At 38.0% G+C, this 24,841-nt stretch overlaps 2 protein-coding genes across 3 annotated transcripts in view; one reads left to right on the top strand and one right to left on the bottom strand.

The window, feature by feature from the left end:
• Positions 1–4,253: 4,253 nt before the first annotated feature.
• On the bottom strand, positions 4,254–9,725 carry LOC102237570 (retinol dehydrogenase 8). The gene is made up of 6 exons (XM_005812781.3): positions 9,620–9,725; positions 6,958–7,119; positions 5,858–6,037; positions 5,556–5,649; positions 5,257–5,440; positions 4,254–5,140 (listed from the first exon to the last, which is right to left on the bottom strand). Exons 1-6 carry the CDS (start codon positions 9,723–9,725, stop codon positions 4,913–4,915), a joined length of 954 nt encoding a protein of 317 aa, XP_005812838.1. The 3' UTR covers positions 4,254–4,912.
• Positions 9,726–19,039: 9,314 nt separating this feature from the next.
• LOC102216797 (collagen alpha-1(XI) chain) overlaps positions 19,040–24,841 on the top strand; it is a 52,375-nt gene continuing 46,573 nt past the window's right edge. For both annotated transcript variants that reach the window (XM_023348934.1, XM_023348932.1), the window contains exon 1: positions 19,040–19,303. In XM_023348934.1, the coding sequence (XP_023204702.1) occupies positions 19,219–19,303 (85 nt within the window). In that variant the 5' untranslated portion in view covers positions 19,040–19,218. The remainder of the gene's footprint in view (positions 19,304–24,841) is intronic.

Raw genomic sequence — 24,841 nt, 5'->3', positions numbered from 1 at the left:
GAATACAGCACTTTGCAACTCTTCCCTCGAGCAACAGAAACAGACAATCACAGTTAATGCATGCCACACCTTAAAATAAACATGTGATGGTCATTGCTGTAAATGTACAAATGCCTGTAGACAAATGTCAGCATGTAAGGCAAAAATAAAAGAATGTGAAAAAGAAGTGAGGAGGAAGACATACTTTTGTTGTGTTGATAAATACAGAGTGAGGGAGAGGGGAAAAAAGAGGGGGTAAGAGGGACAGCAGCCAAATGACAGAGGCGTGTTTGTGTTCTGATTAGGCTGAGCCAAGAGAAGGCGGCACACCAATAGAGATAACCAACAAAGACATCTCTTCACAAGGGACAAATCTGCGAACATCTTTTCATAGTCAAAAGAGGTGGGTACATTTGTAGCTTTTATGTTAAAAAAATAAGAAATAAGAATTTATCGAGTGATTTTGGAGTCTGGAGATCATTTACTTCTCTCATGTTGAAGCTGGCCCCTAATCTATGTTATCATTATGTTCTGATAAACCTCCACGTTGCATATCTATCCATTCTCACCCTGGCTGCCAAGATGGGATGCACTCAAGCTGAATAAACAATGATGTGGACTCTTTGGGCTAAGGCAGGCTTCCTGGCATGGGTGTGCCTGTGCCCCGTTTGGTTTCTCATCTTTATGGTTGGCGACAGTGAATAGATCAAATCAGTGGCAGTGTGGATCAGGTCCTGAGTGAAAATTTCTCTTTGGCAGGGAAAGGAGGCTGGGATACAGCCAGGGTTGCCTTGCCTGGCAACCCTGGCTGTATCCCAGGACACTATTGGTGTCTTGTCTTTGAGTTCTCTCGGTCTGATTCATACACACATCCACACCAACACCCAGTAAGTTCTCTCTCACACAGCGAGAGGCATGAGAGAAAGACTGTGCCATCCTTGGGAAACAAATTAAAAGGATGTTTCCCTAGTTGAAAGTACTCCTTCGTTGGTGTCGGTTAAAACCAGAAAGGAAAGCATGTTGTAATTTGTCTGTAAATTAAAAAAACCCATCATATTCCCAGACATCTAATTATAACATTGAAAGAGAGAAACAACTGAACCCTGGTGGCAGAGGTTGAAAACCAAATGAGAAATGATATGTTTGAGACAAAAAATGTGAGGACATAAGTGGTAAGAGAGAATGTTTGAGTGTATTTCCATTTATTTTTATTTTTTCTTTTATCTGTTTTCTAGATTTTGTATCTTGTTTTTGATTCAGGCACCTTGCCTCATCTTGCAAAGAAACAGGAATTTCAAGCTTTAAGAAATATTGCAACATGCTTTTGTGTTCATCCAATGGAATATTACACTCATCTGACCTCATCGGTGGCCTCTTTTTTTCCAAAAGAAAAGAGATGATCAAGTTACCCTAACTCAGATTACATAATCTTTAAATCCTTGGACAATGAACCACTAACCACTCTTCTTTGAGACCTCCAGAACATTTACACAGACTAAAACCTCTAATCACAGAGTTTCACTCTGAACCAAACTGGTAGTTTTGAGAGAGTGAAAAGAGCGAAACAAAACAACACGGTAGAGGGCAAACCCGAGTACCAGTCTGGAAATTCCTGTTGGATTGTTTATGTTCTGGAAACGCAGTAGGGAAAGAGAACAGCACTGGTGGTGAAATGATTGGGACAATAAAACCTCTGTGTTCATAAAACAATGTGCATGGCTGGCCAGAGGGAGCCAAACTACTTCTGATTTATTTGTGCTCCAGTCAGCTCCTGAATGACTTTACAAACAAGAACATAGACTGAGAATGAGAAATGATACCTCCTCCATGAACATATGAGCATCGCAAGTGACCTAGGCTGCATGTGAGAGGTTACTTCACATGGACTGAGGATGAAAAGGAAAAGAAATGGACAGTAAAAGGGAACCGGGGAGAGAATAAGATGTGTTTGTTTCTCCTTGTGGAGTCTGCTGTCAAAGAGCAACCTGAGCTTCCCCCATGTTGACTGCAAAAAGATTAATAGCCCCCCTTAGGTCTGGGTTCAACTCTGTTGATGGTAATATGTCCCATGTGGCTACATTTGTAGTCACATTCAGCCGTGCTAAATGATGATTAACCCCAAACTTCTTTTTTTATTCAGTTCTCATTTGTCTTTTCTTTGACATCAGCAAACTGTTACTGGTTATTTAAGCTGATCTTTGAAAACAAGGAAAATGTCAATAGAAACAGATAAGTGGAGTCTCGTTTGGGAGCATTCTGACCTGGGATCAGTCTGAAGCACCTTTGTCTAGACACCAGCTTCACTTAACACCCAACTCTATATCTCTGGTCAATCCTCTGGGATATTTCCCCTCTTCCCATTTGTCTTTTTTTGCTTTTGGCACTTATCCATATTCTGACCTGGCACCGAAGAACCCATACATGCTTTTAATTTTACAAAAATACTGAAAAAACAATTGCATACATTTCTCCCTTTTTTTGGAAAATACATTATCCCCATAAAATGCAAATTGCTCATTAGGAAACATGGATGCAGGCAAATGCAATGTTTGACAATTGTACATTATGTCGGCCTCATTATATTGCAATCACATTCCTGATTGTAAAACAAAGGTACACAACAATGGTGATAAGATCTCTTGTTTAATGAGACTTTGCTGTAACTTCTGTATTTATTCAGTTAGTAAATAGGCCTTCTATTCATTTCCAGGGATCCCAATTCTCATTTTCCCAAGTTCAAAACATCCCACCCCTTACTAAACAAAGTTCTGTGCCCACTCCCTGCCAATAGGCTTCCGTGTCCCACTTTGGATCTTGGCACCCCTCAGAACATTCAGGACTCCTCCCCCACCCTTCTCAGATTCCGTATCCCCCTTCTTCACCAACCCGCACACACACCCATACACACACACACACACACCCGTTTGATTGTGATTGACAGTGTCTTTGTTCCATTGTGTGGAGCTGTCGCCTCTGATGAAGACACATACTCAGAATTGAAGCGCAGTATTCATTGTGGCTTACTCAGACACTACAGGTTCAGCACCAGTTGCACTAACATTTTGCAATAAGCTCAATGTGCATTCTGACTCAGTAAGTAAGATTAGGTTGGGCATATTCCTACAGCATCAGTTGGAGAACAGAATATTAAGTTGATGTACGCTAAACTGGACGGATCACGCCACGGCAGGGCCACAGGAGTGCGTACCAGAACCAGGAGGTCCGGGCATGATGGGTTAAGGGGGCCAGCTGGAGAGGGAGGCTCGAGGCTGTGCAATGTGTCTGAGGTTGTCATTAGTTTTCACCCCTCCTTGGGGATGGGAACCAGGTCACATTCTCTCACACGGCACAAAGCCGGGTGTGTGAGTGAGAGGGTTGGGGGTTCAAGGGAAGGATTCTGATGGGGTAGTGGGGTGGAGGTAGGGGGGCAGGCCATGACCTCTTTATATCCATCAACAGATCACTAACTTGCCCCATAGGCATGCTCCAGCAGCACATTCCCAAACACACATGCACACACAGACATTATCATCCATGCAAATACATGCTAATATGTGCGCATGTGCACAACCAGGCCCTCTAACAAAATCCATGAGCAAAGACTAGAATAGCCTCTCCTGGTGGCTTACTGAAAATTCCTCCCAATAGTCTTTACCTACTGAGATATATTTTTTTCTTTTGATAACATCTGCTGCTATCAATATTTGTCTTCCCAAATGAATCAGTAATAAAGTTTGTATGAATCACTGCTGAGACTGCATCACCAAAAATGAGTTGCTAAGAGATGAGTGATTAATTACAATATGAGTAAGAATGAATAATGGTTGCAACATGGCATAAAGCGTACACCCATCTATTTCAGAAGAAACTCAAATGACAAACATGACATAACCTATAGTCATGTTGCAATAAAAATGAGTCCATGAGTGCCAGTAATGAGCTGGTAAATAAAGGCTTTTAAACATATAGCACACAAATATAATAAGGCATTAATTTCAAATACCAAAAGTTATTTTCATGTCGTAACACACAAACATTTCTGCATGAAAATGTACAGTTTTTAAGTTCTGTCAGGAAAAAAACCCGGAAAAACAGTAAAAGACTGCCCTCTCTTGGTAAAAGATCTGTCCTGCTGGCTGAATTAAACAACAGCTTGTTTTTAGTTTTTGGTTAGTATTGTGGTGAAATTTGTAATTTCTATTCTTAAAAAAAATGAAATAAAAACTTTTGGGGTAAGTCAGAACACTGTTTATTTAAAAATCAAAATCAAAATAATAATAAAAAAAATCCAACTTGGACCTCTTTGAATCTTTAAAAACCAAAAACATTCCATTTGCCAAAAGATTAAAAACAGGATTCAACAGCAGTTATGACCACAGCAACACAACATTAAAACAAACATAAAATTATAGACACAATACATTAAAAGCAAATTTGTTTATGACTCTGTTATTAATGCCATAACTCTGAGTCTTAACATAGCGTTATCTTGGCTACAATTTATTTCTAACCTGGCGTTTCATATAATGTCATCGTTTCACATATTAACTGAGTTCAGTTTTGTGCTTTTATATTAGTCCATAAGATTTATATCTCATGCTGTTTTTATTTATTTATTTATTTTACCTCTGAGGTTCTTATTTTAAAGAATAAGTATGGCATTTTTTTCATAAAATGTATGCTAAAACCAATGTTAGTGTTGTTGTATTGTGTGATATGTGTCTCTCCACTCAGGGCACCCTGGATATGCCATCTCCTCAGAAGAAAACTTGTGCAATTGCGCATATCGTCTGTCAAAGCTTATCATAGTAGTGTCTTAGATCTAAAAGTAGCCTCCTCGCATTGAGCTCCACGTTCTACATTACCTGCTTAGCCCAGAACCTCAAATTAAGACACTGGGGGGTTAGGGTAGATGAACTGAATACTATATTATTCAGTTGGGAGAGATGGTGCGTCTGCGCAGGCAGCTACACGTCAGGCACTTCAGGATGCTCATGGTGATGTGCATGAGAGGACCGAAATTGAAAAGCAAGTTGTAGAAGGTGTTTACAGACAGGCCACCCGTCTCATCTGCGTACTTTAAGGCCACGATGGGTGTGTAGAGGCTGTTGGTCAGATTCCTAAAGCGAGGCCTCTCCGACTCAATAACCATCTTTGTGCACTGGAGAAATAAAAGTCAATTTTAGATGAGGATTATTCAGACTTTGTATCTGTCAACGATTACATAACTCAAACTTTAAACTTTGAACAAGTTTTAGTCGGACTCAGCTGGCTTACTTTAGCTATGTCCTCTGGAGTCTGGCCCATGGCTTCAAATATATCTATGGATGATGGAAGGTAAACATCTTTAAAATATCGAACTGTGTCTGCATCGACTCCAGGAAAATCCATCTTAGCTACGTCTTCCATCATTTTCGTCTCAAACTCAGTGTGAACAGGGCCAGGTTCAATCATGGACAACCTGAGGCAAGCAGATTCAGAAAGGTGCAGGGAAGACATCAAAAAAATAAAAAATGAGTAAAAAACATAGATAAATTACGATAAACTTGGGGGACAGAAGAAAGAGGTCATTTTACCGAATGTTGAACTTCATCAGCTGCACAGCCATACTCTCACAGAAACCTTCCATTGCAAACTTAGAGGCTGTGTAAACATCATTGAAAACCACTCCTGGATGGAGAACAAAATACAGAATATCAAGATAACATATTACTAAATCAGTAAATTGAAGTTTTAATTTACACATAGGTTAAACAACAAGAGAATGGTCCTCCTGACCTAACTGGTAACAATTAGTCTCTTGGATCATATTGTCTTTACAAAGAGACAATATGATCTCAAATCATATCAATATGATATGATATGATTTAACACCTACCCTGGAGACCCATAACGCTGCTCATGACAACAATGTGTCCTGAACGCCTCTTCTTCATGTCCGGCATCACTTCTTTGATCATGCGAACCACACCGAAGAAGTTGGTGTCAAAAACTCTTTTCATTTCATCGATGCTGATGCTCTCCACTGGTCCAAGCAAACCCACACCTGCATTGTTGACTGAGAAGAATCCCAGACACACATAGTACTCTACTCAGAATTTAAACAGTTTAGTTTGTTTAACTTGTCTCATAAGAGTAAACACACATTGATCACACAAGTTATTACTTGCTAATGCCACCAGATGTCAGTGTGTGACAGTTTCAGGAAGGTGTGATGTAACAGGAGTCCTTGCTGTGGGGCCTCTGGGTTTTGAGTAATTATGCGAAGGGGGTGTAATATGGGATGGAAGCAGGTTTATAAATAGATGCTTTATCCAGACTAAAGGTTTTAACAAGTACTGAAAAGATGTTCTTGTTCGAGGGTCACTAATCTGAAAACCTGCAACATACTGCACATTAAAATCTGCTATTAACCAAAGAAGGTTTGTCAGTTCTAAAACGTTTTCCTGCTTACCTTTCACTTTGGGGAAGTCAGTTATGACAACAAAGTTGTCTTAAAAGTGTGAACCTTTAAGAGAGGTGTTTCTATCTATATGTATGATGGTATACAATAGCCTTTTTTGTTTGAGTGCAAAATATATCTGGCCACTGGAATTTCAAGACTTCCAATCCCCTCCTTCCACCCACTCAACTGCAAAACCACAGCGAATAAAACTACAGTCTCAACAGTCTGAAACACTACCGTTATGGGACTTTAAAAACTTTAATAACAACTAAATTAGTATTATTCTATTAAACATTACCTATTGCAGAAAGAATTGCTCACTTAAGTCGTGAACAAAACATGAACTGAGCAGCAAAAGACAAAATACATGTATAATAATAATAATAATAATAATAATAATAATAATAATAATAATAATAATAATAATAATAATAATAATAATAATAATAATAATAATAAGTTGAGACACATATGGGTAACGGATCTAAAAGACAAGGAGCAGTTTTAAATCCTCCTCAGTGTGTGCCACTCACTCAGAATATCAATGTGGCGGTCCTTAATGTTGTTGATGCACTCTTTGACAGATTCGTCACTGCATACGTCTAACGGGAGCAACATCAGGGTCTTCCCATATGTATCTCCAGCTGCTTCCAGAAGCTTATCCTTCTTCTTTAGGTCCCGCATGGTGGCAATGACTGTTTGACAAAGACAAACAGCAATACAAAACTAAAAAAAGAGCTTTGAAACTGAAAAGAAGGATTTCTCTTTAATTTAAAGTACCTAAAGATTGTTCAAACTCATCCAATAATGTGCAAGATTGCTTTAATGTGGTTTAATGTTGAAAACGCTGTGGGAACAACACTGCTGACTTTTGGTTTTTTAGCCCTGCAAATCTTTGCAGATGTAGCAATTTATAGCCAATAAATATTTTGCTTAGGATGCCAAAACTAACAGGACAGGGTTGGGTTCCATAAAACAACAAACAAAAATGATTTGGCTTAAAAATAGAGAAAACTCTAGCTGTCCTTCACCAATTTCCACTAAAACATTTGTTTCTATAGAAACAACAAAAACAAAAACAAAAAACCCAGTTATATATAACTTGTTTTATTCATAATATGATTTTTCCCCCCTCTCTCTCCAATGACTGGGCTTCTGTGACCACAGCCTGCAACAGCATCTAATATGAACAGATGTGCAGGACACTCTGAACTAGAAGATAATTACTTTCTGAAGCTTCAAAACTATTGATGAGTCACTGCAGTTCAGACAGAGTGAACACATAGAGATGTGCAAACACAAGCAAATGAAACTTTCAAAATGGAAACACAATCAAGAAAACCCTCACATGGGGTCAAAGTTCCTAAAAAAGGCCACACCTGGTACAGGACACAGAATTGATTTCCTTTGAACTTTAAACACAGGAGAGAGCTAACCTACATACGAAGCAAAAATCTATCACAAGCTGCAGTTATCAGCACAGTGCTGTCGAGGCTTTGTTGGTGTCTTCCCCGTCCAGTATTATGATGTTGCTTAACAGGCGAATGAGTGGCAGAGCTGTTGCACAATGACAATCAGCAGAAATAAACAGCCTTCAAATTCCACATTTATCTAAATCTACCTGTTGTCCTTCGTAGATAAGACCAAGGTCTAATCTAATTCCTCTGTGAACATAAACTGGGCGGGATTACTAAGGTGAAAATGGGATTACTTACCAACTTTATGCCCATGTTTCATGAAACATAGCAATGAAGGTGGACCTGTATCTTTAGAATTTATTTGTGTAAAAGTAGCATAATTTGTCTGCTATACAGATACCATGTGAGTTCTACATAAAGCAGTTATTATTATTATTTAAGATGCCTGTGTGTAATCAACTGAAGGATTTACGTCTTGACTGAGACGTAATCAAGGGATCCATTGTTCTTCTAGTTGCTGAAGGAAATAGTTCTGGGCAGCTCAAACATTCTGGAAAGAGCTGCATTTGAGTGAAAAAAAACAACAAAGGATTTTCAGGGGCCTTCTTAGAGTTTACAACATGTCACTGCAGCTAATTGTGACTCAATGCACAATGCAATATCTAATCTCTGCTGGGTTTCCTAATGAACAGAGCAAAACAGTTCCATTTCTCAGATGTGGTTTCGCTCAAAGCAGCTCACAGCGAGGAACACACTGGGAGGGAGGGTGCAGTCAACTGTTTTTGTTTTGCTCATCTATTCCACCGCAATACATTTCATCAGATCCCAATGGCTGAAAGAAGAAAAGGAGATCTAAAACTAAACACTGCAGAGTTGCCCATAAACTGATAGTAATGGCTTCATTCACCTACGATTGTAATTTCAGGATTCAGACTATAAGGCTAATGATGAATGGTTTCTCTGGTGACATGTTTCATTGTAGAACTACAAACAACATCAGTTCTGTGGAGATTCACAGCTAGCAACAAAAATCTTTTCATGTAGATCTAGAAAAACTCCCACAGTGGTCTCACACACTCGGGAGAAAACACAACACAAAAAAAAAAAAAAAAAAAAAAAAAGGAAGACTGATTTTAGCTGAAATCTCTAAACTCAGATTAATGATGCCTGGGAAGCTGAGAGGAAACACACAGACAGACAATGTCAATGTGGGACACCGCAACTCCCCTGTGTACCAATGGAGACTTCAAACGAGGCCCTTGCTCTGGAGTGAACCCATGCTTGTACAGGTCTCAAACTTTGTCCCCCCTTTTCACACTCAATCCAGTGTGGGGACTATAGGCACATTAGACACGGCACTAAACTGGAGCAGGCCCTCTACAATTCACAGCAATAAAAGAGGGCTTTGTGCAGGAGAAGTCACTTGAAAGAGAACTGACAAGACTCTTTTTCTGAATCCTGCCTGGCAAGCGGCATCCTTGCAGAGCCCTACCCTGGAAGCAGCCCTTTCGGATGACAATAGGTGAGCCAAAGGAGGGGGTGGACTGGATCTCAGCGCTGACTAAACTGTATGATTCCCATGTTGAATTGAGAAGCTTCACATAAAATCAACGTGAGCATGCAAGTCAATCAAAACAAACTTTATGGTGGTGCGACAGCAGACTGTTGGAGGACAGTAAACACGGACAAACTAGACTTCAAAACGACTCAGTCTATTTCAGCCCTGCTACTGGTAGGTCTGGTCAAAGAAACAATGAATAATAAAGCGTGTTTTTACCATGGTAACGCTTCTTTTCATCTTTGGCCAGCGTAACGGCGATTCGTAACCCGATGCCCGATGAGCAACCGGTGATCAGCACAACTTTCTGCCCACTGTTCGCCATGATCCGTCCGGGTAGGCGCTGTGTTTTCCAGCGCTGCTCTGCCCCTGATGGTCGCCGAGCTGCTGCGGGAGCTACCGATCACCGGACTTTTAAAAAACTAAAGCGGATCATGAAGCCATTGCGGCCATGTGAGTCCCCAAGCCAGTCACATGTTCATGCTGAGTGGAATCTGGAACTCAAAACGGCGTGACATAAGACCTCCTGCAGTTTAAAACTAAATAGGTGTCTCTGTGCAACAAAAGTGCAGCCTTGTTAATCCAGCAGAAAAGTGTGGACGTGCATGCGCGCAAGTGCGCGTTGTGTGAGGGGGCAGAGCTTATTTGATTTGTGAGCTGTTGACCCCACCAACACATAACTGTAATATTCACTCACTATCCCTGCACTATTTCTCTAGCGTGTTTAACATATAATTTTCAATCTAATATTTAGATCAACAAGTTGAAAACAATTTTTAGGAACATAAATACATATATATATATATATATATATATATATATATATATATATATATATATATATATATATATATATATATATATATATATATATATATATATATATATATATATATATATTTATAAATATGTGCTCATTTGTTGTGTTTCTAATATTTGTTCTATTTGTAGTAATAAAGTGTTGATTTTACCTAAGATTTTTGTATTAGGTTCAATGTGAATTCGTTGTAACGCTTTTATTTTACTGATTCTGTTGTTTTCAAAGTAGTGATTAAAATGTCACGTAGTTAACTGTGCTGTACTGCCATCTTGCGTTTAGAAAGCGAGTTGCACAGTCAGGAAGCATGTTTTGTCAGTTGGTTAACTTTTTCTCTAGTTAGCCCATAGGCTACAAGGGGTCATAATTGCAAAGATAAGAACTCAGCCAAGTCGTCCCTCATTTTCTCCAGTGAAATCACATAGACTCCTTAAAAAACCTGCCTACTCTGGGCATGTTGCTAAATGTGATGCAATTGCTTGCAAACTGCAGAACGCAGCCTCTGTCAGACAGCTGAGCTTTCAGTCGAATCTTTGCTGCCCAAAGCATAAATAACTGAATGATCTAAATAATACTGATAATTTATGGTGTTTGTAACTAAATAGCTTTTCTTATTAACATTACTTTGGGATAATTTTGTTTCAGCCTTTTAACCCTCATTGTTTCTCTGTTTTCCTTGTCATCATCAGACTAATTTCTGATTGAGTTTTTGTGTGCTGTATTAAAAAGCTGATGCCTGAATATTTCCAAAATCCCCAAGCAAAACAACCAATTTCTTCCACAGGTAAACATAAAGAAAAACAAAAGTCCTTTAGATAAACAAGTTTTAATTTAAAACTGACAAGATTCTTTGCAAAGTAACAAGATCAGCCATCCATCTATCTGTTATCTAACATGTTTATCCTTGCAGGATCAAGAGCGGGCCTGGTGCCTAGCTCCAGCAGGTGGGAGGCTGGGTACACCCTGGACACCAGTCCAGTAACACAGGGAAGCAACAAGAACAATTTATTCATCTATTTACAAGTAACAAACTGAGTGATAAAGTCTAACTGGGAATGACACTTACATAAAAATATATCAGAGGTTGTAAACTTTTATCTAAAGTATAGCCTTATCTTGACAAGTAAGATGAAGAATTCTACTCAGTACAGGAAGCTAAGGATTCTCCATAAACCTCTACCTCTAAATAAGATGCAAGAGCAGTGTTTTCCACTGGAGCAACATCCAGGGCATTCGTCTCATGCTTTTTCAAGTGCCTCTAGTTAAAAAGGACAGATGGAAAAGGAGATAAGGAGGACTGCTGGACATCGATTGGTGTCCATCAGCCTTCAGCCATCAGCTATTGCTGAGGAATTTCAGACGTTTGAGACAGTGAATGAGACAGAACAAAGAGGAATGATGCATGTCCATACATGCTTTATAAAGCCGCATGCTTTTAAAGTCTTTTTTGAACCTACCCTAAACTTCCTCTTCTCCACTTTCTCTGACACACATTATTTGTCTCACTAAAGTTTTCCAAAACTTTCAGAGAACCTTTCACACTTGCTTTGACACTTCTAAAGGTATTCCAGCAGTGCCTTCAGCTCAAACCTTTGTTTCAATTTACTTGAATCTCAGACTCTCCAGTAATGAATCCTCTGACCATCTAAAAGGTTTTTTGTTTTTTTTTCTTAGATTTATAGTTTAATTATTAATTTCCTGTGTTCTGAGTATTGGCATAAATGAACTGATGATTCTCAAACGTTGCTTTTCTTGCTGACTAGGTCACAGCTAATTGTATTTGGTAACATTTAATTTGGGTTATGTTATTAGAGATGTTGTTAAGGTTAAACAACGCAAGACGAATGCCTGCTATAACCGACAAATAAACTGTGAGCTTGCTTAGGCCTTCATGCTAATGAAATCTCTATGCAGTTTTCCAGGAAAGGAGACACACAGTGGGTGATGCCACTGAAAGGATAAGGGACTGGAATAGAGAGTGGAATGTTTGCCACAGTGCAGGAGTAATTCTTTCTGCTCTTTTGTGTGCAGTCTGCAGATGAGGTGTGGAATGCAAACTTCATGAGAATAGAGGGGTGGAAAGAAACTGAGAGAAAGAATAGCTGGGGGTCAGTGCATGGGAGGACCACTAAAAGAGGGGAGAAGGAAGGAGGAAAACTGCTTCTAGCTCCTGAGGCAGAAAGACATTGCTGAAAGACAAGCACTAGCTGATACAGCTTTATGCACACAGCAACACTGTAGTAACTTAAGAGTAAGAACACCATTTTAATATCTAAAGCACCATTTTTTCAAACATTCATTGTACCTACGCGTTAATTTTCTACAATATGTTTATCAGAAGAGAAATTCTAATTTGTCCTTCAGAACCCCAACGTGTCAATACAGAAGCAAACCCAAAACAGCTGTCATTCATGGGTTGTTAAACAGCTGAAAAAAGAGAGAGAAAAAGACCAGAACAAAGAAGACAAAAACATCAGATTGAGGTAATGGACTGCTTAAGCATCCTTCTGTACTGAAACACAGAATATTTCTACTGATTTACAAAAGCCACTGAATTTATTTCTTTTCAGCATAAGATTCACAACAATGTTTGGCTCTCTGATCAAAGGAAAAAGGCAAAGAAAGTATAGTAGCAGAGTCTCTCAAGGGCTGCTTATGCAGCCTCTGCAGCATGTCGCAAAATTCATCCGATTAAATCACTTAGTGGTCTTAAAAGTCCTTGTATGCTTTCAATGAATAGAACATTCTCAACAAGAGACATTTAAAATAAAAATTTTCTTGATTCACATTACCATATGTGGCATTTAATAATGTCAGTTTATGAGCGTCAAGGTTTAGAAATATGAGCTATGTTAATGTACATTAAGATTTCAATCAGTGTATCGGAAAGGTTAAACTTGTAAACGTTAGCTCATTTAGTCTATTTTATTAATCTTCTTAAGCAGGTTAAGATTAAGATTTTTATATGTTTATAAACTTATCCTTCATCATCCATTTTGATCGTAAATGATCATTAATCTAATTCCATAAGGGGACATTTTTTAGATTTTTAATGCTCCCAAAGCTGGTTAGGCAAAATTGTTAAAGTCATAATGTAAAAACTTAGTTTAAATAAGTACAGTGACATTACTTTGCATCCAGGTTCTTTTTCTGAGAGGTTCTTTTCCCTTAAAACAATGTATTTGTGTAGTTTGGTATTTGTCCAATGTAATTATTAATTACTCACTTAATTACTAAAGCTAGAATAAACACAGTTAAACACAGTAACATATCAATCTCTGTCCCAGCGTATCAGTCTGCCTGACATGCTGACTTTGCTCACTCACAATTCAGACTGGCAATCCTAGAAGTTAATTTGTGGAAATTGTTTGGTGATCAACAGAAAACATTAAAATTTTTGATGAAAAAAAAGTCCTGCCTTTAAAATTGTGTTAGAAACTGTCAAAAATATTTGTTTTTTGCAAACTGAAGAAAGGACTTTGTTTTTGTTTTGTTGTGAAGATAATGGATAAAAGGCTGATAAAGACACACCTTTTTGGTCACGTTAGGTTGTGTGTATATATCTTTTTCCATACAAATAACAAAAGCAAAATGTATGAAATGAAATAAAATGAAGTTGTGGATTTGGGCTAGGATTTATAGGTGATTTAAGACAAATATGAGTACTTTTGTTCCTTTTCTGTACTAATCACCAGCAGTCACTGGAGTTCATAGTCTCACATTTTGTAACATGTATTTTAGGGTGAGAGTGGAAATAAAGTTTAATCACACAGATTTCAACCTGGAGTCTTAGACATACTATATGAACAACAAAGTAGTTATACTGAGAGAACTGATCAACATAAGGGACTTTTGTAGATATCAAACTTCAAAAAGGTTTATCTCAAAATACAGGAATAAATGAATTTTTGTAACAGTAATTTGTGCGTAAGATTGGTTGAATTCCAATTTCAAAAGGTCTATGCTGGAAAAGTAAACTTTTGACATATTTGTGTGACTCATTTAGCAGTTTATTGGCAGAATGAAAGCGTCAGTAGGATCTTCCCTTTTAAATTGTACATTCATTTTTTTCCTAAATTGTGCTCTGTTGACCTGTTAAGGCATGTCTTCCAAGCAATGGATGAACTGCAAGCAAGCTAAATAGAAGCCCATCTCAGGGTCTCTAATCTTTGCTCATCTGCTGCTCTGCAGGAGGCTTGACAGTAAGGCCCGAAGGGCAAGGTGGTGACTGACAACTTCACTTTCAACTTCCATGCTAACTGTTGCTAAACAATATGAAAAGTGCACATTTGTTCATCAGCATGTTATCTGGAGGCAGACTGAAAATGGGTAATGATTTCAGTGTCTAAAACAGTATTGCATGTGTGATAAATGTCTAACTTCTTTACTGAAATCCTAATTTACTCACCATCAAAATGAGACAATAAATAATAAAAATGATGCGGAACTAAATAATAATCAGACTTTTCCTTGTTGAAAGACAGAGAATGATTTACTCTCTGCAAACTTTGAAGTTTTTCCTCCAACAATAATCTATGAACACGTGCCAAAACACATTTGAGGTATGATTTACTGTTCGAACGTTTCCTGCTGTATGTTAATGAGAAGAAAGTACATACACTCGACTGGTTTCTGCTGATTTGATTAAGAAGATAAAAGGATTGCCAACATGACTTGGGATCATACTGGCAGTCTTTTCATCAGTGCGAACATGCTTTTATGAACTTGACAAATAGAATCTATTTACCTTCTCCTATTTATTTTGGTTAATCAAAACCTCTTGATTAACACTGGATGATGAAATATGAGGTAATTGGACTGAGGTACTTCCAATTGTAATAGTAATGGTAAGCGCAAGACTGTGTATTTTTACAGAACCTGAGCAAGCATCTCATTTTAGGTGTGGATAGTATTTTTCATGTCACAAAAGACTGTTCTTCTGACATTGGTGGTTATTTTGTTTGTGCGTGGTGTATGTGACAAAGGTTAGACCCATCTAGTAGATGGATAAAGCTATGTAGCACATGCTCAAGAAATATTTCTCACCAAGACTTTAGATTAGCTACTGGACTCTTAGTAACTATCTGCTAAAAGCTGCCAGGAATGTGATCCTGACTCAGTCTGGCTGAGCCAGTGCTGAGCAGGGACACTGTAGGTCAGAGGTGTTTACACAACAGATTAACTCCAGCCTGTTTAGTTAGATACCTTTGTCAAACCTCCTTTAATCTCTCACTTCCATTATTTTCTGATGTTTTCAATTGGATCAACACATGGGTTCATATTTTCAATTTTTGGGTTTAGAAAATATTTTTGTATTTCTGGAAAAATTTATGAGTCAACATAAATTCCAGAGCTTTACAATCTTAGACATTTTTATACCATTAGAAAGTGGATTAGAAATGTTCCATATTAATTACTTTAAATGGTAAACAAATTTGAAAGAATACTGGCATACTGTGATGGATGTGCTTTAAATTTTTATGTGGTTAATGAATCTTCTCCCATGAGGTTTGGCTCTTTTTCTCTCTCTGGAGTTTCCTTAAAAAAGCCTGCTGTTGCCTGGACTACAGCAATCTTTGGTCATTTTCCAATTAGCAGAGGTTTTTACATGCCTTATCTCTGAGCATGTCTCCACTGAATATAACAGTCTGAAAATCAATTAAATTTCTGACAAGCTTAATTCAGTCCACATATATTGCAAATTTTCTACTGTCGGTTCAAGCTTTCAAAGAGATTTAAATAGATGTCATGGGCATTTACAAAACGTAACTGGGTTGGGAGTTGATTTTTTTCCTGCAATGTTTTTATTAAGTAACTTTTGTTTCCTACAATACAGATTTTCAAAATTCCAATTTAAGAAATTGGCCGAATCTTTAACCTTCCCTCTACTCAGTTAAGAAAATGTACATTGGGCGATCTTTTCTTCAGGTTATTCTCTTTTTAATCATTTGAAAAATCACCACTGAGAGTTGCAGATTTACCAGGGAAATGTATCTGTGTTTGTAAAATCCATAATTTCAGCTGATTAGCAGTCTGTGGGTAATGTTATGTTTTTCCTCCTCATCATAATGCAAAACACATTTTCAGTAGGAAATAGACATATGGACTGCAGGCCAGCTAGCAAAGCCCATTCTCCCTGATTTCCTGAGTGTTCCTAAATATTTTCCCTATGTTAGGTATTTTACACCACTGTAAACTTGTTATTAGCAATATTATTTGCGGTTTTGCATTAAGGGATATTTAGTTTAGTTCTATTCTCTGGTGAAGCGGCAAAGCTGAGAACGTGGAAAAAAGTTGCAAAGATTGACAGTACTGAATCTGGAGGGTTGCAGCACAAAGTACAACAGCAACAAACTTTGAATTTAAATAGCAAAGTCTCCAAGCTGAATTTATGGTAAGGTAAAGATTTATATGATGATGTGGAGAAGTGTTGTCTGAGGACAAAGCTTGAAAAGCTAACCAGACTGGGGTTTAAAAATGCTTTGATGTGAGCACAGTCTGTCCGTTATTCACTAGAGTGATGAATGAATGCAAATCCTGGCATCGTTCAGGTAAACAATTTTAGCCCTGGTTCTGACCTCCACTGTTTCTCTATTAATTAATCCTGGGGTAGAAAGTGTTTCTATCAGACAGACCTTTTGATGTTGGCGAGAAAAAAAATCATTTTCTTCATCATTCACATTTGTGAAAATTATTTTTGTAGCAACTCTGCTCGTAAGTCCTTTTTCTACAATAAGCAGCCATGCATTCATTTGACATTCTTTTTAGAAAGGTCCACTGCCACTCTTACTGACAGGTGCTGCTACAGAAGCTACATCACTGTGGATCTGAGGAAGGGCTTTCTGTTTTAAAGGGCATGAGAGAAAAGAATCAAAAAACAGAAATGTAATGTTACTTATCTGTTCTGAACCAGCAGGAAGGCTGATTGTAATTCATTTCTGTTTTATACTTTTAACAATGTTGGGTGTCCATCTGTAAAAAATAATATTTGGCCTATAAGCATGAAATCACAACAAAGCAGCCTACGATATATATTATTATTTACTATTTAAGAATTAAACCTTTACTTTTTGCAAAACCGATCAATTATAAGTGGTGAAAGATTCCTAAATTTTTGTTCTGACTGCCACCTATTGACATGTTTGGCATTGCACCTAATGGGTATTAAAAATAAACTACAAAACACAAACATACACATGTACAAAAAAATCAAACCAAAATCTAAACTGTTATCAAAGCATCAAACTAAACAACACAATACCTAATAATTTTGACAACTGATCTTTTGATTTTATTGAGATTGTAGTTTTGAAGAAATACAAGATATTTACAATGTAACATATACTGTTAAAGATTTAAACAATGTTTTCCAGCCAGATGCGCCTGTGTCTGAACAGTTGTCCAGTCCCGTCAGTAACCTTTGACCTGCAAGTCATTCAGCCCCCAGCTTCACATTTTCAGTCTCCAACAGGAAACAGACATTACAGAGACTGGGATGAAAGTATAAAGTACAGCCACTACTGGTAAAAATAAACTATGTTTTTTAGCTTAACACTTGAACCTGCCTAGGGTGTTGCAGTATTCAGATAAGTCTGTAAAGTTTTGTTCCATTCCCCTCCTTCTGATATCTTTAGCACAACTAATCTTCACTGCAGTTAAAAGGTAACTTTAGTCACATAACGTGAAATCAACTGAGAATCTTTTATATAATCAAATATGTGTAAAATTGACAATTCCAATTTAAGTTTATAAAAAAATGTTTTACAGGACCAAAAGAAATGTTTTATTAGAGACATTGCAACCTATTCAAATGTATCTTTATGTATATTGCATACTCTAATCAATGAGTTCCTTTTGAATTGTTGCCTCAATGGCATGAACTCCATTACTCTATGTTACTGCTGTAAGGAAATAAAAACTGTTTACCAGCAGCCTTCAGCTCATTCTGTGGTCTGTTGCTTTGTCTTCTACTGGACAATACCTCATAGGTTTTCTACATAGTTTAGATCAGGCCAGTTTGCAAGTCAATCAAACACAAGGACACCCTGATTAAAGCAGGCAGGTGCCAAGTTTTACTCACAAATTTAAATCAAAGTCAGCAGGTTTGCATGGCTGATCAAATCATTACAAGTAACCTAGACTGACAAGTCTAGGTTACTTGTTGGCACCCTAGACAAGTAACATTGTCTAGGGTGCCAAGCAAGTGTGGTTGCTTGGCACCCTTTGCAACCACACTTTTTTTCTTCTATTAAATTTTTTAAAATTTGTACACATAAATAATACTCGTTGAGGCATAATCTAAACCCAACGGAGAATTTTACACTTTTGATTAGTTGCCAGCTTGAGGTTTAGCACATGTTGAAATTTAACAAACTTATAAGGATTTACACATATAAATTTGAAATAGAGCACGGCTTTTTTGGCAATGAACTTTTGAGACTTGTCGAATTTGCTTAGCGTGCCAGGAATCGTTTGCTGGACAGCTGCCAAGGCATTATTCTTCCATCTGTTATTATTTTCAAAATAATTAAAAAATAAACGCTGAAACATATACAGTATGCTTGTTTCGAATCCACACTTTTTAAACTGAATTGCTGAAACAAATTAATGTTTCAACAATTTCCTTATTTATTTAGATGAATCTGCGCAACACCTCTGGTGGAAATGACAAAAGATATGAGATCTAACAAATTACTTCAACTAATAGACCTGATTTATGAGGGGGGTTTTCCGCCGGCGCACCGCTCATCCCTGCGTCCTGTGGGAGGGAAGAGGTGGAGAGTGGAGGGTGGGATTGATGATGAGAGGGAGAGATTGAATGAGAGGCACACAGGGAAACTAAGAGAATCCGTCACAACAAATCTTCTCCAACAATCAAGGAAGTGGAAATACCGAGTGCATTTTACCCCACACATGGCCGTGTAGTTTTTAACAAACAGAAGTTCTGCAACAGCCAACAAAGTTCTGGGCGCGGAGGCAGACGGGGTCCTCGCTCTAAAGGATGGACCACTTCATAAGGAGCAGGTCGCGCAGAAGAATACCGCTATTTATTTTTATCCTACTTCACCTAACAACGGCTCAAACTGGTAAAGTATCAAATTAACCACGTGCTGTGCCATAAGAATGGATCTAAATCAGCTTATGGAGCCATAGAAACATAGAAAGTTCCTTCAGTTCTAGTCTAAAATTCATCCAAGTTTCTTTCACTGTTTGCGGGCATGTCTTTGTTTCACTTTGCCCTGAAGCAATACTTTGGTTTTAGGCCAACAAAGGAGGCCAATTTGCATTTTTGCAAGTTTAACTTTCTATCTGATATGCAAAGCAGCTTTTAATAATTTCAGGCTGGTGCGAACGTGTTGTAGGCTGTAACTTGTTATGTAGAGTTGATATCGGTTGGCAATAAATTGGCTCAAATTTCTTTCAAAAGTTTCCTAAAACAGCGCAAATAATTAATTTCGTTAAAAATTCTCGGGTAAACGAACATACCGTGATTAAATGAGCTTGTGTTGCCACATTTGCATTTTAATGCAACATAACTTATAATGCTTGAATTTGAATGAGCCCCTTTCCGCGTCGGGTCAGGATTCTGCGTCTCAGTGGGCTGCAGGCTGTGATGTCATGTTTGAGTTTGCCTGCGACCGGCATCGGTTTACCGCGAAAAGGTTTAACGTCGGTCTGAGAACGAGCTGAATGTCTGAACACCGCAAGTAACTGAGTAGATTAACATTCCTGTCATGGATCTGTTTAATGTATCCCCTCCTTGCAAATGTCTGATGTTCAAGCGCTTAGCATTAGCAGTCTCAGCCGCCATATTCAGTTTATTCTGACAAACGGAAATGTTGACAGGTTTAATGCCTCTACCTTATATAATATCCTGCCCATCTAGTTTCATTGCATGTAAAGGCAGAGTGGACTCATTTTTCTGCAATACACCTGCAAGAAAACAAAGCTGTGGGCTCCTCCATCACTGTGTCATGCTGCACTTAAAAACACATCCAATAGTTTGTGTATTATATATGCCATTTGGTTCACTAATGTTTGCCACTCTTATGGTCCATGGCCTATGGCTATTGATGTTTGCTTTTAAGAGGTGCAGACTACTTCCTTTACAGGTACTGCTGCTCAGAGACCCCTAATGGAGTGACACTTCTCAGCAGCAGGAACGGTGATCACTTAAAGATGTTTTATCTTTACCCATGGCTTACACACACTTTATAGTTGGAAGCATTTCTTGTTCACTGACTGAAATGAAGTGATGGAACGAGGAAGTGAGCCAGCTGACCTAATCACATCCAAGTGGCACAGTAGCCTCTGTGTCCACAGCTAATGAGGGTCTGGTGCACTCGGAGACTGAGATGATTTCAAAGCGCACAGCACATGTGGCTGTGTTGAGATTGTGGCCTTACTTCTGTGCTTGCAGTTGATAATATGTTTGTGTCTCTGAGTCTTTTAATGTTAGACATCAACATGTGTATGTTCCAGCAGAAGAAGGCTTTCACATATGCCGACTCTGTGTGTTTGAGACATGAGAGAGCTTTTTATGTACAGACAGGAAGTGAGACATTCTTGTACATGCACAATTCACTTCAGTTACATTCACATGTTCTACTTCCACACATTTGAGTTAGGTTTCCATTGCATTCAAAGTCTAAGTATGTGGAGAGTTTATTTTCCTTGTCTTATCTCCTTGTGTATATTTTCTTCCTCCTACGACTTCTGCCCTGTCTTGTCCTTCGCTAACAAGAGGAAACATACATAATGCAGACCCCCCACGGTGTCCTGTTTGATCCTGTCCTCTTTCTTGTCCAGTATCAAACTCCCAAATGCATAGAACAAGAGTTTTTCCTTTGATCAAAGAACAAATTAATGTCAACTGAAAACAAATTAGAAGGTCGGTTTAATTAGGCACTGTTCAAATGCAGAACACAGGGATTTTTGGGTCTCACTGTGTGACTATCTTATTTCACTGGAAACATTAAGCATCAGAAGTGTCGGATATGACAAACTCTGCGCCTAGTTGCTGATTCTGCAAGATTCACATTAAACTGCTTCTCAGACTTCGTGATGAGCCAAACTATTTGGAACCCCCCCAAGTCTTTAATATGTAGAAGTGATGCTTAAACACGTTGTGGCGCCGGACTGCAATCTATAGTATTCCATGCACATCTGGCTTCCAGAAAGTCCCTATCCCTTCAGGGTTCTACGGCTCTGAGCTTCTGATCACTGAAAGCTCCAAGCAGCTTTCAGTGGGACTGGTTGGAGATGCTTCCTGTAGAATTGCAATGAGCAGACATCAGAGGATCTCTCTTCTTTGCAGTGTCCCTTTATGTCATCTGTGGTTTTATTCAAGTTCATGAACCCAGTGCTCATTGCTGTAGAGGTCATAATTATGAAAACAAGATTCAAACCTGTATATTTTTATTTTTCTTCCAACAAGCCAGACATTCTTATAATCTTTCAAAGTCATATTTATTATTTGCCAGGCATTTTCTTTGGCTGCTTTTCCACTCAGTTCAGTCTATTCTTTCTGCCTTATCGCGATGGTGTATTCCAGAAACGTTAATGAGAAGAAAACAAAAGCCGTTGATAAAAAAAGCTGAAAATCTTGCCATTGTGAATGTGTAATGTGTAATTCACCCCATGAGTTTAAGAGCTTTTTTTTTTAAATCCAGGAATGATTCATAGGTCAGTGTTATGTGGCTTAACAAACAAAGATACATTCATCAGGAAATGAATAGGAATAGGATTTAAAGCAGTCGAGTTCCAAGTTCTTCTTGTTGAGCTATACTATGCTACCCACTTCTCCACCATAACACTCTAAATGAATGAATGAATAAATTAACACAAACAAATAAGTGACAACAACATGCTTAACCTCCAGCAGTTTTTCCCCCCTACATGTAGTTTTCTCCCTGTGTGTGTGTGTGTATTCTCCCTGGGTACTCTGGCTTCCTTCCACAGTCTGAATATGTGTTTTTGATAGGGCTGCACAATGTTTTGCAAGTGTATCATTATCACAACCTCCCTGTCTGCGATACACATTTTGTGAAGAACTGCTTGGATTGGAATTAATACAAGATATTTAAATACCATATAATGAGAATTTATGTACCTGTAATATATTTGGTGATGCTATTTGTTTAATGTAGCAAAAACTTTTCTAAAAGTAAGAAGGTCACATGGTGGTAAAGTCATTTGGAAACAGCAAGTTGTTTTAAAGCTGAAAACAGAAGCGACTTTATCCATAAAACATAGTGGAGTCAAAATAACAAAGAATTAAAAATGACAGAAATGATTAATTTTCTTTCTTTTTGGAGCAGTTGCATTGACAACTTTTTATCTTGGGTCTTTGCTGGCTATGAATCTAAAGCATACAGATATTGATACTTTATACTTACTGTTTATTTTGTGAAAGTCATGACTCTTGTGTATTCATCATTATTATTTCAATTTGCATGTCTTACTGATATTGAGCAGCTAATATTGGATTAATTAGTTGCTCTACATTGCCCTAAATTGCAAAGCAGCTTTTATCCTGTGTTTGTTTATCCTGTGTGTCTTAGTGTTGCACTGTAATGAACTCACAACAGGAGCAACAATAGCAACAAAAAAAGAAAGAATTTCAGATAGACCAAACAAAAATATATTTTGAAAATATATTTAATACTCTGTGGAAGGGTTAAAGGACATTACAAAGAAATGAAAAATCATTACTGACTGTCTGGTTTGTATGAAACTCTGTCTGATCACTTGTTAATTTGTGCTTCTTTTCCTATTGGTGAGAAGTTGTGATTCCTTTTAGCATTTTAGAGTAAAATAAACTATTGTCAGGTAGTTTTAACATTAAACAGGCAAAGGAAATCATACAGAAACGACACACATATTGCTCAAGAATGTCGTCATATGTCCAGAAGTTTAAATCTGGGTTCTTCTGAGGGGCGGCTGTTTGGTTCAGGGCCTTGAGGGGCAGGTGTTTTCTCTGTGGGCCAAGTAGCTATTGGCCTGTCAGCTCATCATGCGGAGGAACAAAACAAGATCATGGAAATCTGCGGAGATTCAAGAATGTGGTGCTGACGTGAACTGGAGGGAATCATGTAACAGATTCCTCACAAATCTTCTTGCTTCAACACCAAAAGGATAACTGATATGGATGTGGAGCTATTAGATCTAAAAACTCAACAGAGTTCCTGACCCACATTATTCAGTAGTGGGTATGATTATCATACATGCTTTCTGTGGCTGTCATTGTATGCCTTCAAGTATCTTGCCCCTTATTTATGAATGAACTTGTTTTTCTGAGTGACCTTAAGCAAAGGCTTAACTTTTTTGTCAAAGATTTGAATGCAAATGTTTGATAGATGAATTATTTGACTACACTCTTACATGTGCCCTAATGGCTTAATCTACATTTCTCATATTTAGAATATACCTTTTAAAAAATTCTTCACATTTATTGCGTGTGTCACACATAAAGCGACATAGATTCAAAAGCAGTTTTAACAAGACAAAATGCTCCTTGTTATTTTTCCCCCTGCAGCTGACTTAATCAAGCTAGATATAAACAGTTAATGTAGATCATGAGCTCAGTTTGTCAAGATTATTTGTGTTTTTTACTTTTTAATCTGTATTAGTTCCTCTTAACTTGCGGTGTTCTTGTCTGCACACAGATGTAACCCAGACAAAGGGTCACATCCTGTTCTAATTAAATTATCTCTTCCCAGTGCCTGAGAGAAAATGTGTCTAGATTTATTCAACCACTTGCACTGGATCTTTCATCAATTTTTCATTGTTAATCACCATCTTTTAGAGAGCTTGGCGCCCTTGGATTTCTTTTTTGAGTACATTCTCTTTCTGCTGCACTTTTTACAGACAATTTAATTTCACTGAGCAGATTTTTATTTCTTCTTGATCCAAACATGTATTTTTCATCAGCTGACCTAATCTGAGCATCTTGTGTTATTTAAAGTGTAAATGTCAGTTCTTTCCCTCCTCTCATTCCAGGGTGTGGTCGAAGATACGGTGGGAATATTTAAGTGCACAGATCTCTTCTTGGCTTCATTTTTTGTTAAATTTCTCCCAGTTCGCAAATGCAATCACTGTTGACAGTGTAGTACTGTCTTTATGAGAGCGGGGTGTTCTCAGGGAGGGTTTGGAGTGTAGGTGGTGTGAGTCATAAAGAATGTCTTCGGAGACATTTGCTTTAGAATCACAGAGCACACATTATGTCCATGGATGACTGAAATGGAGTTGTGTCGCCACAGGACAGAGAGAGAATAGACCATAAGATCTACACATAAAGAGTGTTTACTATCAGTTCTTGGGAACAGGACGCAATCTGTAAGACAGACTGCTCAAATACTCTCTGCCTAATAAAGCTTGTATGTCAAAGCCACTGGTTATCTCCCAGATAAAAGTACAATGGGAAGAAAAAGTGTGCTTAGAGAAAGTAAGAATCTGCAAGTTTGTTTCAGCTTTATATGTGCATTTTCTGCATCCTCCCAACATTCAATTTGCTGTATTTGAATGTTTTGCAAAAACATCTATGAGCAGGCTGGATATCTTAGCTCTTTCCCAAGTACTTTGACATTTACTGTAGTTAAAAAACACCCTGGTCCATGGAGAGT

The sequence above is a fragment of the Xiphophorus maculatus genome, chromosome 16, assembly GCF_002775205.1.
Source record: "Xiphophorus maculatus strain JP 163 A chromosome 16, X_maculatus-5.0-male, whole genome shotgun sequence".
In the NCBI taxonomy this organism is placed as follows: Eukaryota; Metazoa; Chordata; class Actinopteri; order Cyprinodontiformes; family Poeciliidae; genus Xiphophorus; species Xiphophorus maculatus.
Note: the sequence above shows the minus strand (reverse complement) of the source record. Positions and strands in the feature narration are given on the sequence as shown.